Source organism: Xiphias gladius, chromosome 3, assembly GCF_016859285.1.
Source record: "Xiphias gladius isolate SHS-SW01 ecotype Sanya breed wild chromosome 3, ASM1685928v1, whole genome shotgun sequence".
NCBI classification, from domain to species: domain Eukaryota; kingdom Metazoa; phylum Chordata; class Actinopteri; order Istiophoriformes; family Xiphiidae; genus Xiphias; species Xiphias gladius.
This window is the reverse complement of record NC_053402.1, coordinates 11,152,725-11,167,746: the sequence shown is the minus strand read 5'-3', so window position 1 is coordinate 11,167,746 and position 15,022 is coordinate 11,152,725. Positions and strand designations below refer to the sequence as shown.

The 15,022-nt window shown below is 43.2% G+C and overlaps 1 protein-coding gene across 16 annotated transcripts in view; it reads left to right on the top strand.

Moving 5' to 3' along the window:
* Window positions 1-1,283: 1,283 nt before the first annotated feature.
* The window catches only part of mapk8ip3 (mitogen-activated protein kinase 8 interacting protein 3), a 31,639-nt gene continuing 17,900 nt past the window's right edge, over window positions 1,284-15,022 (top strand). For 5 of the 16 annotated variants that reach the window (XM_040121133.1, XM_040121094.1, XM_040121113.1 and 2 more), the window contains exons 1-9: window positions 1,284-2,343; window positions 7,085-7,205; window positions 7,713-7,783; window positions 8,608-8,699; window positions 11,316-11,466; window positions 12,800-13,031; window positions 13,198-13,300; window positions 13,902-14,020; window positions 14,979-14,990. In XM_040121133.1, the coding sequence (XP_039977067.1) occupies window positions 2,038-2,343; window positions 7,085-7,205; window positions 7,713-7,783; window positions 8,608-8,699; window positions 11,316-11,466; window positions 12,800-13,031; window positions 13,198-13,300; window positions 13,902-14,020; window positions 14,979-14,990 (1,207 nt within the window). In that variant the 5' untranslated portion in view covers window positions 1,284-2,037. The remainder of the gene's footprint in view (window positions 2,344-7,084; window positions 7,206-7,712; window positions 7,784-8,607; window positions 8,700-11,315; window positions 11,467-12,799; window positions 13,032-13,197; window positions 13,301-13,901; window positions 14,021-14,978; window positions 14,991-15,022) is intronic. The other 11 variants (XM_040121180.1, XM_040121171.1, XM_040121086.1 and 8 more) reach the window with 6 other exon arrangements.

The following is a 15,022-nucleotide window of genomic DNA, read 5'->3' as shown; positions in this document are numbered from 1 at the left end:
AATCTTCAGAATTTACGATGCATTTCTGTTGCTGGTGTTTGGATCATTTGAGCTTGCTCTCTCTGGATGTGCTGACAGTTCAAAGAAAATATTTTGACTCGAGATACTTTTATTCTGCCAGGTGGGAAATATATCAAAATGGATCACCAAATTTTTACAAATGATTGTCATTTTAAAATAATTTATCAGTAGGGTTTCACAGAGTCCAGCCACGTATAACTGATATTCTTTATCTGAACAGTGAAGCATTTTATTTCGTTTTTGGAGAGTGCTTTGTCATTATTATTAATTTCTAGCACCAAGTACTGCTGCAGACTTGGTTAAAGGGGCTGTTAAAAAAACAACAACTGCAACTTCCGGTTTTAGCTTCCAAAAATAAAACAGCATAAACCTAAGGCGCAACAGACAGGCCTCCATTTATCACTGACAATGCATGTCCTCACAATCGTTTATAGAAAGTTGGCATTTAACATTTCTTCGGTTGGACAAGAGGAATTTGGATGCATGACCTCCGCAACTTTACAATCCCGGATATGGCTCTGACAGAGGAGAAGTTACAGGCCAGTGCAGACTCGTGTGGTCTCATAATGCATACTGTTTTTTCAGACAGCGACTATAGAGAAAGGCAACCCTAACCCACTCCAACACCATGTGTGTAGATGTATTACAGGCTGCGAGTACATAAAAGCCCAGACCGAGATCAGTAACCGGAACCTCTGGGATGTGGGATAGGGTGATATTAAATAGGCCAGAGAAAGTGGGCCCCGAGCAAACGGGTCGAGCATGTGGCGCTTATATGAAGATTTGTTTGATTTCTGTTCACTTCTGTTGATGATTTATATACATCAGGTGAGCTGGCAAGATATTAAGGTGATGAGGTTGAGCTTCTCCCTTTTGTGTGTTTGGTAAATATTTGGAAGTTTTTTTTTTTTTTTTTGTTAATTGCGTGGTCGTCGTTAGGATTGTGTTTTTGTTTGGTTTATAGGCGCAGTGACCGGTATGTATCAGAGAAATATAAATTGAAAAAAATAACGTTGACGTACTTTTTTAGTGTCTGTGAGATTAAGAGATTTCATAATGAGCACACTATGGCCAGAGTGTGTAAAAAAAAAAAAAAAATAAATCCGTCCCACCGATCAGCAGTAGCTGAAATAGCTCTTCTTGAGCTTTTAGGCGTGTGTCGTTTTTCGCCGTCGCGGCTTTACTTTGAAATCCCGGGGCGGACTTCTGGCGCGGCCCGTCCGGTTTGGACGCGATGAGTCCGCTCGCTGAATGCAGACGGTGTGACGTCAGCCAGAGTCGGTCAGCTGGCTCCTCCATCTGAACAGCAGGGAGAGCCTCTCCCATAGGGAGACATCACCATCAACGCCCGAGCCTGGCCAGCAGCGTCGGCAGCCCGCTGGAAGGGGGGGAGACAAAATATGGGAGAGACGATATTATAACGGCGGATCGGGCGTCGGGCGGAGTTCGGGAGCGGTAGATTATTTATTTGCCTATTTATTCATGTATTTATTTCCCCTGCCGGCAATGGCTGGGGTCCATGGCTGCGGCTGCTGAGAGGCAGGTGCAATATCATCGACGAAGGCATTTCGTTCCTCGGCATGGACTCCGCGAGGGCCGATCCGCAGGCTGGCCCACTCCACATCCACTGCTCCCCGGATCAGATGCTCTCTGCGGGAGGAGAGAAATAGCTGGGCCGCGTCTGGAGGCGACACGACGGGCTGGTGGTGGTGGTGGAGGAGGAGGAGGAGGAGGGGGCCCTCTTTACATCCAAATATTAGAGCCAATATTTTCAGTGCCGGGCTCAAGGTTACACGCACACAACAGCCAGCCTTCGTCCAGTAAATCTGCGCTGCTGCAAAATGGCATAAGTGTTTTCTTGATTTGAGGAAAGACTGTGATTGAATGTCCCCCTTTTCTTTGGGCTGAGCGGATCCAAACCCTGCGACAGTCTCGCCTTAGAAGGCCCTGAAAAAAAACTGTTGTAAGCGCAAAGCCTCCTCATCTGGAAAACAGGCGCCGGCTCCAGCTGCCAAGATGATGGAGCTGCAGATAGACGAGGTGGTCTACCAGGACGACTACGGCTCCGGCTCCGTGATGTCGGAGCGGGTGTCGGGCCTGGCCAACAGCATCTACCGGGAGTTCGAGCGGCTGATCCGCAGCTATGACGAGGAGGTGGTGAAGGAGCTGATGCCGCTGGTGGTGAACGTCCTGGAGAACCTGGACGCGGTGCTGACCGAGAACCAGGAGCACGAAGTGGAGCTGGAGCTGCTGAAGGAGGACAACGAGCAGCTCATCACCCAGTACGAGCGGGAGAAAGCGCTGCGCAAGCAGGCGGAGGAGGTGAGTAAGCCCCGGCGCTGTTCGGGCCTCCACCCGCATCATCACATCCAGCTTCCTGCTGCCTCCTCCGTAGTCATGGTGCCCCGTCTGAACTGAGAGGTTTTCACAGACATGTGACTCATGTTCAGGCCTGTGACATGAGATTGTGGAGCTTTATTTTTAGTTTCAATGCGCTGCTGACGCTGCTGACAGTGTCCTCTGCCTTGTTGTCGAGAGAACAACTGTAACCCTGTGATCAAATGCAGAAACATACGACACACTTATTCTCGTAGAACTGTCTAAAAAGTAGCCCACTGGTTGAAGATGCACTAATACTGTGCTCTACTTACTTTAAGTAAAAAGACATGAACTTTCATAAGTAAATAGTGCCCCCGATGAAACATTTCAAGTAGAAAGGTGAAAGATTTAAACAACATTACCTCAGAAGTTTTAGCATTATTATTATTATTTTACTCAGCAATGTAACCTCAGGTGTTTGAGAAAAGCAGTGGAGCCATTACAAGGTCTGAAATATAGTACAGGAAAAAAAAAAAGTATGAAGTCCAGCAGAATGGAGATGCTTCATAAAAAACCTCGCAAGGCTACTTAACAACAGGCGGCTTCACTTAAATCCCATCTTGCTTAGTAAGTTTCCACCGATATAAGAGGGATACTGTATGAATATTAAGAGAAAGCTCCTTTAGGAAATGGTTGTGGTGGAGTAAAGACTGTGTGCGTGTCGGCTAGCTTATACAAGTAAGTGCGTAAGTAAAGCAAGACTTATAAACTTATAAGAGAGTGCTGAGTTAAAACTCTCACAACTCATTTATATGTATGGATGAGAGCATGACACATTTTTATTTTAGTTTGAATAAGTGATGCTACTGCTACTGCTGCTGCTGCTGCTGCTGCTCATACTACAGTGTGTTACAACCATTTCTGCTACTAATACTACCACTGTTGTTATTACTACAACGACTAATACCAACGCTGCTGCCAACAGCAGTGAGGAATGATACAAAGCCGAAGTTAGTTTCGTTCGTAGCGCTCTTTTCTCACACCTGAGCTGCTGCACAGCATAAACTTAAGGCCCATATGTAAACACATAAGCAGGATATGCAAACGCAGAGCGAGGATGCGATAGCAGTACATGAAGTACGTGGTGACCGAGGGACACTCCGCCGAGCTCTGAAACAGGTGAATGGTGTGAGCACCCCACTCAGTGGGCGTTTGCACTTGAAAACACGACAAGAACAGGGACACAAACAACAAAAGTGGGCATCAATATGGAGCTATTACATTACTGGCTAAAGTCCACCTCCAGCAAATCTGTTTTTTTATTTTTATTTTTTATTTTGCCCCTCTGTCGTTCTCTGACCGGTGTCACAGCAGCCGTGGGATCCAGCAGGCGTCATAAGGCAACTTTAATTCTCCGCCCATCCAAAGAGGCCTCAGCACATCACTGGCAGCTCTGGTAGCATCAGCTTAGCTCAGCTTTTAGCCTCTTTCATCATCTGTTCTCCCCACTGTGTTTTTCTCCCTATTTCAGTGATCTAATTTGTTTTCACTTCAAGCTGTTAATTGGGATGGGACTTGCTGGCTCATATTAATATTTCAGTGTCCGCATGTTTAAGCTTCTTTTCATTTCACAATGGGGGAAAAAAAAAAACCCCTTTTATCGTGACAATATGGTAGAGCATGCTGGGAGTATTAATACTTGAAAACCAACAGGTGCTGCAGGCATCAGTAGGTGCTGAACCAACTGGGGCCGTTGTTTTAAATGACAGATGTCAACAGGTCCAGACAAGTTTTATATTTTTTCTTAACAGTGGTGCCAAAAGTGAAACTGAAAGTAATCATAAGATGACTTGCTAGTTAAGAGAAAGCCGAAAATAAAATCACAACGACATAATCTTAAGAGATGGATTCACCCTGCACTGTTCTGTTTCTCACTTAAGGAAAAAAAGTATTGGACTTAGCATGCTGACCAGCCTTGCAATATCTGTTAGGTCTGTTCACCTGTATTTTCCGTATCCAGGGAAGGTTTTGGTGAGTTTTTCGGGCACGCTGATGCAAAGGAGCTACCAGTACTGTTTTCTACTGCTGGCTGCCAAGCATTTCCGTGAAGCGGTCGGCAGTAAAGGGCCTTGCTTAGTAGTTTTATAAGGAGCGCAGAGTTTTGTTCTTTCAGTTTCCTTGTCTTGATCCTTCCAGCCAAATCTAGGTTTCATATTGGCCCCAAACCTACTAAATGTGAAGCTTTCTATAAGTTGTATTTCAACCATCTTGACCACCGTCACCTGTTTCTGTATCTGATCATTTGTGGGTTTTCTTTGGCATGCCGAATTCTCTTCCATGCAAGGGTATGTTTGCAACTGGCCAGAAAAATCAAATTGGGTGCCCAAATTTGAATATGACAAATAAACAGAGAGACAGTTTTGCCTGACTATGAGAGGGGTTTAATGGGGGATGGGACGACACGCGAGGGGTGGGGAGTCATAGGAAATCAATAGTACACAGAGCACAGTTGAGGGAGCCTGGCACTGTAACCTGATTTGTGCTTATGAGGAGCAGAGGCAGAACAACAAAGGCAGAGAAATAGACTGAGGTCTTATAAAGCCGCAGTATGAGCGCGTAAAGGCACAGGCCAGATCGGACAAAGAGAAAGGCCAATAAGAAGAATGGGCAGGGTGAGAGCGAGGGAATCTCAGAGCTAGAGGAAAACAATAACACACCCCTCTGCCGAGGCATAGGGAGCAACAACCAAAAGGTGGCTCAGATTACAATGTTATTATGCTCCAGCTACTGGTAAACAAAGCCAACAGCTCCCTCTCTGCTCGTGGAGACTTCACAAGATATGCAGGAGCAAAGTGAGACATCCCTTTGTAACACTGACTGTGCAGGTTTCACACTTCTAAAAGTGTGATGACAGTAAAAAAAAAAAGACTGATCATCTCTGCCTCGGCTTTATCAGACTGTCATCGCCTTCTCTCTCGTTTGCTTTACCTGGTTTAGACCCTAAAACTGATTTATCGGCTTCAGTCCACATAACTGGCTTCTTGGCCTTCACATTCAGCATGGTCACAAACCAGTTTCCCCAAAAACATGATCGAAGCGTAGCTGAACTGACAACTACAGCTTACAAAAAATACAGACTTTACATTACACTGCATGTCACTGTTTTCAGGCTATTGTCAGTTCACATTGTCAGGTATTACACAGTGTAAACAGCTGCAGGTGTGACAACATTACAGTCAAACGCACTTAGCTACGGTTCGAATGGGAAGCGCATTAGCTCCACCTTGGTCATCACAAGGCTACTTCATGAATTATTCATACTGCACAGAATACCACAATACCCAAGCCCCTAAATCCGTATACTGTGTCATTTTACCTGTGCGTTTGTTGTTTACACAAATCAAAAGTCGTTTCTGAAGGTGCACAGCTATGTCCTCTACTGTATGCTTTATCTGCTTAACACTACATTTTAATAGCAAACACTCTTGAGATCGGAGAGGTTAGGTGTCTGCCGTGGGTAACGGCAGTGGATAGAGGAGCACATTTGAAGGGCATTACTACAGGACATGTTCCCAGTCGTAGGGGACAGGATGAAAGGATATTATTTTGTGAAGCTGTCGTCTGCTTCTGTACTAAATAATGGTGGTGATTTGTTTTTAGGCCATATTATATTTCCAGTCAGAAAAGACATCCATTGTGAGCAGAAGAGATCTCTGCTTTTGTCCTTTTTGTCGTCGGGTGAATAGTTAACATTTTTAGCACTAGAAAACAGAGCATGCTGTCCCTCAGATAAGGAAAATTAATGCTACGAGAGATAGAAAAGACTGTGTAGAGTGTGAAATTCAAATTAGCTTGAATCATTTGTGTATCATTTCTTCATTTATCTTTTTCTGTGCTTTGAGGAGAAGAGTAGCTGAGGGATGATAAAGTGAAACCAGATGTTCTGTGTTATCACCAAGCGGAGGCCCCCTGTAATAGATCTGATGTATGGGGTTGGTTCATGGTAGCGCCTGGACAGCTCGTGAACATCTCATGGCTCCTTCCCTGCTAATATCCTCTCTTCTTGTGTCAAAGAGGGCACATGTTTTGGCAGAGATTGTTGTTCCACACAGTTTTTAGCTTTTGTTTTTTGCAGAAGTCATCGTATTGTAGCATTTGCCTTCCTGTGTGGTGCATATCCGCGGCATATTCCTGGTTCCATGGTCTCACTGCAGTCAGAGGATTACAGTATTAAGACTTTGTAGACGTGCTGCACTGAAAAAAGGACGTTATTGTGAACAGCTTTACAAAAAAAAACAAAAAAAACAAAGGCAACGTGAAAGGGAAGTAGGCTGCGCTGCGTTTGCCTCCTCTGGCTGCTCAGTTACGGAGTTAAAGTGTTCACTCTTAGAAAAAATTTATAGAGCTGTTAACCAACCACGACCTTTCTGTGAGTTGGAAAGGTTTAAAAATTGCATTATTCGCACCCTGTAGGTTGATAGGACCACACGGCAGCCAATTCATGTGAAACCTGCACTCAAACTTAATTTTTGACTTATGCATTGAGCCCCTGAATTGTCCTGAAAGGTGATCGCTCAACATAGCTGCTATGAACAATATCATAATTACAATACGGTTGAATATAGTGGCCACAAGCATTGTCATCATAGTATATTGTGTTTGTTTTCATTTTAATTTCAAAAATCTGATCCGTTGAAATCCAGCTGTGAGCGAGCCTAATTTTCACTCATGTATCTTCCCTCAGAAATTCATTGAATTTGAGGATGCGCTGGAAGCCGAGAAGAAGGACCTGCAGATACAGGTGGAGTTTCTGGAGCTGCAGGGGAAGCAATTGGAGCTCAAGACAAAGAACTACTCTGACCAGAGTGAGTGGACGGTATTCACATTATATACTGCACATGCAGCACATCTGGCTGTTGAGACCAGGTCTGAGTACCCTGGACCTGGTCCCAAAACCCGGAAATTGAGTTTGTGGAAGGTTGATTAACGGCTCTGCAGCTCCTCAAGAATTTTTTTTCCTGACACACTTATAAAAGAAAAATAACATTAAAGCTCAAGAATAAATTTCCGTTGTATTAGTATGGGGAAGATTGAAAGGGAAGTAGACACACTCTCGGAGGATGTTGTATTTTTAGATTGTTGTAGTTAAAATACCTACTTTTGGATTGTCACCCCCCGACGCTCTGTTAATTGTCATGAAACTATACTGATATACTCAAGCCGTCCTATTTAATTGGTGACAAATATTACTGTGAGCTGGTCAACTAGAAAAAGATTAGTGTCAGGGCCATTTGAATTTATCACTTTTCTTTCTCCCTGCTCCCGTCCCTCCTGGTTTCTTGATGTGAAACTGTTGTCTGTCTCCCTCTCAGTCACTCGGTTGGAGGAGCGAGAGTCAGACATGAAGAAAGAGTACAACGCCCTGCACCAGCGCCACACTGAGGTGAGAGAAAACATGCAGCCCAACCACTCTTTATACACTTCACGTATCACAGGAGTCCGAAAATGCAGCCAAGTCCATCACGCATACATACCTGTTATAATAAAATTATTGGTAATTTGATCGCTGTCAATATTATTATCCTTAAATGTTACAACCATTATCAAAGGCAGAATGTTGTAATAAAGGAGCATTCCAATGTTTTTTCATGTTTTGCTTTTTTTTTTTGGCCACATTCTGCAAATCAGATGCTTTAATGGACACCAGTCATTTCTTTGAAACTATACCAAAATGGTAAAAAATTATTATATGTTCTTTTTTTTTCCGCTTTCCAATGTAACAAAACTAAAAGCAGACAGAATGGTTACTGTGGTGGATTACCTAACACAAGCAAGTCTCTGCAAATTGCTTTCAAGCCATAGTGAAAATGAAAGAAGTCAGCGGATGCCTGGAAAGTGGGAAAAAATAGAATTTGAACATTCGAAAAGGAGATCGTATGCATTAAAAAACGGTCAGCGGTAAAATAAGTTTAATGTGATTCGCAGTAAATGAACAGCAATATCCCAAAGTGCCAGTATGGTCCTTTGTGACTCTAAAACCTCACAATCTGATTGTCCTTTTGTTAGATTATAGATAGAAAATTCTATAAGACAGATGTTGGAGACAGATAGAGAGATTTTACATATTAAATCACTCTAATCCTTTTACATGCAACTCCTTTACTCACAAGTTTGTGATAACTCACACAACTCCTCCATAATCATGTCACGTTCCTCTGTCCCCTCTTTTCATACATATTTTCTCCTTGCTGCTGTTGTGGATTACAGATGATCCAGACGTATGTCGAACACATGGAGCGGTCCAAAATGCAGCAGACAGGGAGCAACAGCCAATCAGAAGGCCCCGGCTGTGGACGAACGTGAGTAGTTTTATGTGTGTGTTGGTCTGGGTGTTTAAAGTTTGCGCATAAATCTTTGTGTGGAATTGAGCTGTGACTTTCACCTGTCGTCTTGTTGCTCATGATTTGTTCGGAATGCATTAGGCTTTTCATATGTCAACGCGCTCATTGTATCAGTGCTGGCGTTTGTCTGTCAGGTGCCATGATGAACAGCTGGTACGTCCCACTGACCGAGAGGGGAGAGAGTGCAAAAAGAAACCGGGCAGCCGTTATGAGCCTTGAGGGAAGAGAATTAGAAAAAAAGAAAGTTTGGAGTTGATTTGACAGCTTGCAGTGCTCAGCGAATGGCCAACCCATGAGTCCTGAATATTTATGAGCATGAAGCAAGACGAGGAGCGGGACATCTGGTGCAGCTTCTGAGGCTGAATCGCAGATTAATCGCCCCCCTGCAATATGTTCACTAGACACACAGTTTCCTCAATCTCAATTCAGCTACAATGTGTAATGAAAAGCAGCCTAATCCTACAAATCTTCATAAAGTGCCTAAAGCAGAGCCCTGAGCACTTTGACTTTTTTGGGGGATGGGGGGGGGGGCATCATAAACTACGGTGAGGTTGACAAAATGAACCACTTATTTATACGCGAGGAGAGCTCCTGCTCTGAACCCTTAATTAGTAACCTGCTGATTATCTGAAGCCGTTTTAATGAGAGGAAGACCAAGAGCTATCTCGTGCAGAGTTGTAGAAATTCTTTCAAACTGCTGGCAACTTGCAAAAGTGTGTGCGTGCGTGCGTGCGTGTGTGTGTCGGTTTCATCCGTCACTGCATGTTCCTGTCTGCTGTCTCTCTCTAATCAGTGTCTGTCTGTCTGTCTGTCCTGTCCTGCTGGCTTGCTCTCTGTGTTGCTGCTTTTAATGGAAACAAAGGTCCACAACTGTCCCTCCCCAACCTCCGACCTCCTCTTCTCGTCTGTTTGGTCTTAATTAGAATAATCTGAGTTGTTGACTTTGTTTACTTTTTGCCATGCCATGCCAACTCAACTTATTATGTAAAGTATTCCCTCTTGTGATTGCGTGTGAGTGTTTTGATGTTATTACTATTTATTTATTATATTTATTATCTTGAGTGTTGCATTGTAATAACAATTTATGAAATAAGGAATGATTCAAAGGTCTTGTTAGGCAATGCAATCCGCGTTTTCCACCCTTCTCCGTCCTACCCCTCTCTTTTCTCCCTCATATGCTTGTGTCTGCTAGCACAGTCCACATGGAGGAAAAGGTAAATCCAACATGGTCCCACAACTGCCCGCTCCTCCTTCTCCCTATCTCGTCTCTTGGACTCTAAAAAAATTAGGACGAGTTGCACCCTCTTCTTGTCATACTTTTGCATCAACAACAACAATAAAAAAAAAAGTATATCCTCATGTGATGCTGTTACAGTTATTGATATTAGCTATATTATATCTTATCTTGAAGTCGTCAGTAATGTTTGCATATTAAATAACAAAATATGGAAATGATCAAAATTCAAAGGTCTTGTTAGGCAATGCAATCCGCGTTTTCCACCCTTCTCCGTCTACCTTCTCCTCTTTCTCCCTCATATGCTTGTGTCTGCTAGTACGCTCGTCTGTGTGTCTGTCTGTCCTGCTTGCTTGTCTACGTCTAAGTAAGACATCGATATTATACAAAGAGGACCTAATTATATGGATGTGTATTCATTTTAAGCAAAGAAGAAATAGACATACACAAATAGTAGCAACTGGAGCTGTCAGTCTTGCTATACATTTGATCCTATAGTTGTGGAATTCTGTTTGAATGACTTGCATCTGTATCGCTAGTAAATAAAGATAGCTTGTGAGGCCAATGTGTTTGGCCTGGTGGACTGGACCGCATGCCCTTAGAGCCCTTCTTGCTTCTCACTGTAGGGCTTTTTTTTTCTCTGCCACAAAATCCTCCAGTCTCGTCTGGCTCTATACATGTCCATGTTACTTATTTTTAATGTATCAGGACGTGGGTTTGATTGCAGGCAATTGCTGTTTCTATGTGCGTTTTTTTTCCTTGGGAGCTCTGGTTTTCTCCACACAGCCCAAAAAAACATGTACTTCAAGTACGCTTATTCTCTCTCTTGCCAAGAGTCAGATGAGAAGATTGATAACTGTCTCATGTCTGTATGCTAAATTTGTAGGCAGTTAACTGCTCCCGGCCGAGAAGTAGTACCACACATAACCACTTGTGAAACTGTGAAATGTTTTTCTTACACTTTGTTTTTACATTTGTTTACATAAATTAAACAAATGAGATATAGCATGTTAGTTAGAGAGCTTTAGACGTGCTGGTAGGTGGATTTTGCTACGTGTGAGCCAGGTTCTACTGGATACAGCTTCATATTTACCATTCAGCTTCCCAAAAAGCGGAACTTTTCCGTTCGGTGTACAGTAGTTATGAATGAGAGTGTGAGTGACTGACGTTTTAACCCCGTGATTGACTGTCAGATTATCCAGGTTGTTTTGGGCCTTGCACCTAATGCATGTCTAATGCAGGATAGGCTCTGGAGAGGAATAGGGGAGTAAATTATAATAAATGAATACCTAACAGTAAGTCTCACGTTAGTCTCCACCTCTCTGTGTCTCCTCTGCCAGCAGCAAAGCGGAGCGCCCGCCATCGTTGAGCCTGTACCCCAGCGTTGAGGGCATGGTACGTGGGGGTCTCGGGGGGGCTAGGATGATGCCCGGGAAAGACATATGGCAGGTCAGCGAGCTGGGCCAGTCTACCTACAGCTCCGCCTATCAGGTGGGACAGACAGCGGCCTTGTCCTCCTCCACGACCGCAACCGCAGCCTGGGGAATGGAAGGGGGAGGGGCCGGCCTTACCGCTGCCCGTCCTGCTAGCCACACCCACACAGACCACCTCCCCTCCCACGCCTGCTTGTGTCACTTTAGCGGAAACTATTTTATTCACATCAGTTGGGAATCTGCCCTTTAAAGTCAGATTTGTTAGGTATTTGTGTTGACTCAAGCAAGCAGGGGACCCTGTATTTTTTTTTTTTTCTCACTGAGTTTTCTTTATAACTATGTGCTTATTTTACTGTGTCATCGTGGAGCTTCTGCCATGTGGCCTCATGTTTTAGTTCACACTTTTGCATTAAGTTTAACCCTTTGTTTCCAAGTGTTCCTCTTTTTTTTAATTTAAACTTTGCTACTCATGCTATTTGATGGCATATTGTGCTTTATATATATATATATATATATATATATATATATATATATATATGAGAGAAACAGCCAAGGTAAGAAAAAAAAGAGGACAGGCTTTCTTGTTGTGGCTCCCCCTGGTTTTCAGTTTCGAAATCATCCTGAAAGCTTAGGTGCAGGTTGAAACGCACATTGTAGGATTTAGATATCCTTAGTTTAAGTTTTGATTAGTGGTACATAACTCGTAGTCAAAATATTCTAACTGCAATGACTTTAAGATACTGGACAATGTATAAAAGTCAACATCTGTTTTTAAAGACTTTTGTAGACAATTAATCCTTGGCTCAAAGAATCGGAGGCCCTTGTTTTGGGTAAATTAAACAAAAAAGATCCGTTTAAAGTCATCGCAGAGATGTAAAATACCTACCTATGTAAACTACCTGACCTATTAACTTACTATCTACTGACAATTCAAAAAGTAAAAATTTGAGTTACCTGTATTCAAGGGTTTCATGCATCAAGAAGTCACCAAAGAGTAAAACGGTTTTTGATATCAAACCAACTATGAGTAAAAAAGAATTGATCAAAACTTCAACCTTTCCAAATTGGCCAAAATTAAAGTATTTGATCAATATCTGTTGTTATATCCATAATGGCATTGTGAAACCTAGAAAAACTGAAGTAAATTGTACCACAAAACAAGGAGCTGCTTACAAGAAAGTTAAGTCACAACTGAGTCTGTCTGGTATCATTTTGCCAGTAGCAAACTCTTAACACCAGTAACACCAGTCGCTAGAAGTAAAATGGGTTGTGCAGGTGTTGTAGGTAAAAAAAATTTAGTGCCCGGTGCCGCCTTCACCATATGATGCTCATATAATGTTGTTTGCCTCTTGCCCCCATGTCATCGTCTCATGCCGCTGCTGAAAACCCAGGAGGATGGATCAGAGTCCGACTCAGTGGCGGCCACACCCAGCAGCACAGGAAGCAAGTCCAACACGCCCACTTCCTCCGTCCCCTCCGCCACTGTCACCCCTATCAACGAGGGCTTCCTCCCAAACTCCGAGTTTGATGTGATACGCTCTGGAAACCACAGGAAAAGTGCCAAGCGGCTCAGCCGGAATATGGAGGTGCAAGTTTCCCAGGAAACCAGGAATGTCAGCATCGGTAAGAGGATGGTGCCAAATACATCTCCGGGTCAAGGCTTTGACGTCTGAGATGATTGCAGTTTTTGAGTGGTGCAAAGAGCAACAAAAACATCATCCAGGTGTTTATAGTCTTCTAAAGAGCAGCTGAAATGTAATTCCGATGTCTCTCTGTCACACTTCTCCAGGTATGGGAAGCAGTGATGAGTGGTCTGAGTTTCAGGAGATCATTGATTCTACTCCTGAGCTGGACATGTGTGTGGACCCCCGTGTGTACGGTGGAGGAAACAGGTACAACTGCGCTGTGGCTGCATTACGTGCACAGCACATATCGACAGTCTCTAGTGAGAGTCCTGTATCTCCAGGATTTTTAGAAACTAGGAAAAACTTCCTTCAACATGTATTTAGGAGTTAGTCACAGGGGTTGAAAGGACCGTACCAGTGTTTTTTCACATTTGAGCCTGTTTACCACAAAACCTGTACATTTCATATAACTGCCGACCATTATTCAAGGCACACCACAGGGCTTTAGATTCTGGAACGTTTTTTCTTCCTTAAGTTAGGTAATCCATTCTAGCGAACTTTGTGTCTGTATTTATCGTTGTCAAAGTTACCTTGAGGTTTTGCTGTGTGCAATTGTGAGTGCAGATTTGTAGTCAGTTAGGAATCAAACATGCAGGAACATCGACATTGGTCTCACTGGGAGATTCTTGAATCCTTGAACTAAATGTGAAATAATCACCATGGCTAAGGGTGCCAGGCTTTAACGGATAGACATACTACTCCCGCATGTGCAGTGCCGACATATAGAAGTGTTGTATTTTAATTAAACTGAATAAAAATAGGTTCCACTCTTATTGTTTGATGACATCGTAATCCATGTGTATTTCAGCCCCTCCCAGGGCATAGTGAACGAGGCCTTCGGCATCAACACCGACTCTCTCTACCACGAGATCAAAGACGCCAAGTCTGACATCATTGGAGATGTAGATGCAGGCGCCGAGCTGCTAGGTATGAACAGGACTTTGGCTGCGATGTCTTTTGCCGGTTTCGTAGGTTCATTAGTAAATATCTTTATCCGAGAGCCGTAAGTCTTGGCATTTCAGTAGAAACAAGTTGTACCTTGAAATCACTTTGCCGTGACGGCTCAGCGATTTCCTTCTCTTTTATGCAGGGGTAAGTATTTCACTTCTAAGGAAATGCTTGAAAATAAGAGTGCTGCCCCCCTCACCTCCTCCTGGGGTGAACCTCAAACCTGTGAAAGTGAAGCCTGGGACTTGTACTGTATGCAAACATCCCAATATGTGATGTTACTCGGTAATATTACAATAAGTAAAGACCCAAACAAAGGGAAATAAGGCCGGATGCATATGCGTATTGCACAAAGCCAGCATTTGTTTTTGCTTTGGGTTACTGCAGGCTGTGTGAATGTGCCACTGCACTGACTCTGACTTTTTACCTTGCATGGCCGAGGCTGGAATACACTCCATGCCAGCAGCTCATCCCTGCGTCACTGCACAGTCATCCTGAAAAAATATACAATCCCCCGTCCCCAGCTGCCCATTCATACAGTCTTACTTTATTATTTGTTTGTCTTTCTAGTTTGTTGGGTTTTTTTACCCTCTTTTTTTTTTTTTCTTTTTCTTTTTTACTGGGCAGGGGTACGTTTAACGCAAGCCTATTTCAAATGTTTTGAGTTTAAAAAGACAGATATTATTATATTTATCAGATATTCAGTGAAGTTTATTTCAGGTTTTCACGTTTTTTTCTGGGTACATTCAGGTAGATTTTGTTTATCTTCATTTTTGTTATTGGACTTTGGTTCCATTGGGTTTTCATTTTCCTATCCCTGAATTTTACGTAGCAGAAATAGGAAGGGAGGTTTGACCCGTCTTCTTGTCCATCTGTTAATCTCTCACGCATTTCTTTTTTTTCCCCTTTTATGTGCTTCTGCTGGTGACACCCATAGGCGAGTTCTCAGGTGTGTATCTGAACATGCATCGGTTGGTATCA